The 4,140-nt window shown below is 43.7% G+C and overlaps 1 protein-coding gene across 1 annotated transcript in view; it reads right to left on the reverse strand.

The window, feature by feature from the left end:
* SMC5 (structural maintenance of chromosomes 5) overlaps nt 1-4,140 on the reverse strand; it is a 118,603-nt gene that overhangs the window by 3,755 nt on the left and 110,708 nt on the right. The window contains exon 22 of the mRNA XM_019517470.1: nt 129-308. Coding sequence (XP_019373015.1) covers nt 129-308 — 180 coding nt within the window. The remainder of the gene's footprint in view (nt 1-128; nt 309-4,140) is intronic.

A 4,140-nucleotide genomic window follows, 5' to 3' on the forward strand; every position in this document is an offset into this window, starting at 1 on the left:
ATATATATATATATGTGTATGTATATATATATATATATATATATATATATGTATGTATGTATGTTTACACATCTATCACTTCAAAACTATCTGTACAATAAGAACTCTTTCATGTGCTGTAACCTTACCTGATTTATTTCATCTACAACCCTGAAAGGACATCTGTTCAGTTCTTGCAGAGCCATCAAATACAACATAGTCGAAACACTTCTCTCACCTCCACTCTGATGGTGAGGAGTCAATTCATGCAGCTGGGTACTACTGCGAAATTTGACTCTGATTCGAATCCCATATTTGTCATATTCTTCCTATAAAAGCAGGCAGACGGACTGTGTTAAACAGTTCTATTGAATATCCTATTTGACTCTATCAAAAGCAAAAGAAAGCTTGTGTTATAAAGGTCCTATACTAGGAAAATGAAGTGGTTAGAACAAGTTAAACAGAACAAATAATGCTTTTAAACTAGGGTTTAACTCTTACTTTTGATCTATTCTGGTTACGTTTGCATTTTTCTCCACCCCATTTCCCAGCTCATTTCATGTGTAACCTCTCACTCTCCTGAGAAAGGCTGTTCATACACACAATCCCCTACTGCTACTTCCAAAGCATTAAGATTCCATCTATTATCAATCTGATGTAAAGAGCAGTGACTAACTAAGGTATCTTTTCTATAAAAACAGCATCCAATCTTGCAACTAAAGATGCCATGTCTTCTGAACTTCTGGACAATTATTTTTTTGTCTCTGCTTTCTGTTATGGTGGCTCTGCATAAGACTTCTCATTAACTAGTATCTTGACTGGCAATGATGACTGGCACTAAATGGGTGTAGAAACATGGGATCTGATACTTCTTGTCCGTCTTACATGAGGCACAGGTTGTCGTAGCTAGTGTTTGCCAGTTTAGTCTTGTCCAATCCAAAATTGCCTCATTTATGGACCTTCCACAGAAATAGAGGGAAAAACGTTCAGTTTATGGGTCAGTTCCTTGACTTCTTCCACTGGAATCTGTAGAGCCATTAACAAACTTTTCAAGAAGCTATGCATCACCTGAAATTATCCAGTATAGGTATGTGGGATGAACAAGAAGATGGGAGACTTAGCTCAACATCCGTAAAGTGCACAGGGGGTTTTAGTAGTATATACCTATCCTGGGATTAGGTTGGTGAGTGGATATGAGGCAGCTTGGGTAACAAAATCTGCTGATCAGACAGATAGGTACCTCAGCTGATCCTGTATACCCAAACAGGGGTGATGGGCCCCACCCAGTACATTTATATTAGCATTAATGAGAAAGGCCTTTGTGACCAAGGTGTTGAGAAACCACTGCCCATGCTATGGCCAACTGGTTACCCCCCAGCACGAATCTTAAAATGATCATCTAGATTCCTTATGGGAAACAGAGGAAAGTGAAGGAAACACTGAAAATCTCTTAGCAAGTACTCCATTCTACTAAAGAAGCACACAAGAGAGGAAGGAAACTAGGTATAGGGGTGATCACTTGGTATTAAGAGACGAACTAATGAAGAGGCCAGTACTGTAAGAAGCCAAGGTGGAGGGGGGAGACAAAAGAAGCTGGGGAGAAGGGGGTGGGTCCCTGTATGTCCAGTGATAGACAATATATAGCAGAAGCAATTGAGATTCTGCAGGATGAACAGGTGTGTTGGCCACACAAACCTTGTCAGTGGTATGAACAAACATCACTCTCAACTCCCTCTTATTTGTGTTAGTTTACTGGTTAGTGCTGAGGAATCTCCTTGAAGAATGTTGTTGCAAAGCATGAAACTGATAGAGTCAAAGCCCTGGAATGAAGGGGCATTCTGCAGTGCCACAGGTATTGGCTCATCAACACAAAGCTGTAGCGCCAAGTCATGGCATGAGAGCCATGCCATGCTGATGAGAGTCTCATCAGCAACTTCTCAGGGGTGAGGTGTGATGCTAGGAAAGAAGAAATCTTCCCTTCTAAGGGTGGTCTTTGTCACGCTGCTACTGCTGTGCGTGAGGACCGGAGATATAGCTTCAGGACTTTTAGCAGGCGGTGGGGTTGTGCAAGTCCGGCTTGCACGTTGTTGTGATTAAACAATTGACAAGGAGCAGGTGGGGTGATGAGAAAAAAAAAAAATTGAAGAGTTTTAATTACTTACGGCTGCAGCCGTGGGTGAGAAAAGACAGAAGCAAACGAGGAGAATACAACATGCTGACATGTCACAGTAAGTACAAACAGTGTCCGGGGAGGCGGAGGCTAGATGATCAGGCTAGCGTCCCTTGTAACAACAGAGCGGGTAACAAACCACCTCGCTCCGGTGCAGCTAGGGACTCCCTTATATTACTTAGATGACACACACGATGACGAGTGGTAAGTTGCCTCATCACCTGCTGATTTCTTTTTCAAAAAGCGCACGCTTTTACTTTCCCCTCCCTGGTCCCGTGGCATGGAAGGCGGGGACTCCTGCCATCTCATTGCCTCGTGCACCAGCGCGATTACAACAGGGAGACATGCCCCCTTGCGCGAGGCAGCAAAATGCTCTAAATTATGGTACCGTACTCACCTTCAGGGTACGGCTCGTGTACGGCCGAACTCATAGTTGCTTCGTCACTGGGTAAACGGGTGTATACAAATGCAGATAAACAGACTAATTGTGACTTTAGCGATTGCAATAGAAAACAGAATAAACAACATATTATAACGCCAACAGAACGAATGGTTAAGGCCATAACCGCTAGGCACTTTAAGTGACTGAGTCCGAACACATCGAGCCAGCTAAACAGCCAGTCAGAGTTAGAACCAACATCGCAGGCTTGGCATGTAAGGTTGAGGGCAACGTCAATTCCTTGCAGGACTTTGATGAGATTGAAGCTAGCAGGGGTGAAATGCAAACAGCACTGTAGTTGACTATCACTTTCAGATGGAGAAGAGCCGCTGTAGATGTCATTTAGGGTGGTGCAAAGGCCTCCTTCTGTGGCTAACAGATAGTCTAACCCAAGGCGGTTAAAGTTAACGGCTTGTTGAAGTTCGTTGATCGTTTGTTCCATCTTTTCAAAACCTGTTTTTGTTGAATTGCCAAAGGCCTCAAAGGCTTGGTTAAGATACACAAGTTTGATTAATGCAAGGGGGGTACCGACTGAAGGGAATATAGTGCCTAGCCATTCGAGGTGGGACATTTGATCCCACGCTCTGCGTTTTTCACGGCCAGACTGTGGGCGTTGGAAAAAAGGTGACTCGCGGTAAAGTATAAACTGTTTCATGTTGAGGGCAGTGGTGACTAACGTCCACGTATAGTCGGGATCTGGCTGGATGTCTAAAAAGGCACGAGAAGTGTTAAGATTAAGCCATACCCATCCCAGTGGTAAGGCATCTTTTGGAGAACGACTATCACAAGGAGCAGTTGCTGGGGAATTGGAACAATTATGGAGAATTAGCTTCGGAACGTGTGCACACACTTGCCCAGAAGCTGCTGGGCTAAAGTTTGATGGAACATACGTGACTGCATCGGTACTAGTCGGGTAGTTGCACTGCGCTGCTGCTGCCTTACAGGCTGAGACTAAGGTTTGAAGGCCTGCTGGAAGGGAAACGACTTTTCTGAAATAAGGGGTGCTTATAAGTTGGGAAACCCATGCGGAGTGGTGGCAATCGCTATTATTAAAGGTTGGCCACCACATAAAAATTGCTTGCTGCATGGAGGTGTTATATAACAGTAGTCAGTCTATGGCAGTACCATTTTTTAGCCACGCTATGGGGCCACTGAGTTTGTTAAATTAATAGGATTTAGGGAAATGCCATCGACCATGCTGGGATGCCCCGACGGGCAACTAGGAAAATTGGCCCAGGATGCGAATTCAAAGGAATTATTAAAAGTAAATGGGGTAAACAAAAGGCCTAACTGCTGAACACTGGGGACTCAGTTGGTACATGCAACGAAGGTGCCATTTTCTTGCGTATCATTTACGCAATTGCAGAACATGATAGCTAATGCCATCAGAAAGGAATTTTCTCGCAAGTCATTGCTCTGAACCTGCAACAAGATAACACATTAATAACAATTAACAAGACCTACATAACAAGCTAAGATTTATGGCAATTTTGGGTCGCATCGGCTTAGCCAATTATGGTCCATTAATATGCGAGTACGAGGACCTTCACAC

Source organism: Gavialis gangeticus, unplaced genomic scaffold (genome assembly GCF_001723915.1).
Source record: "Gavialis gangeticus isolate Ggan-Ray unplaced genomic scaffold, GavGan_comp1, whole genome shotgun sequence".
Lineage (NCBI taxonomy): Eukaryota > Metazoa > Chordata > Crocodylia > Gavialidae > Gavialis > Gavialis gangeticus.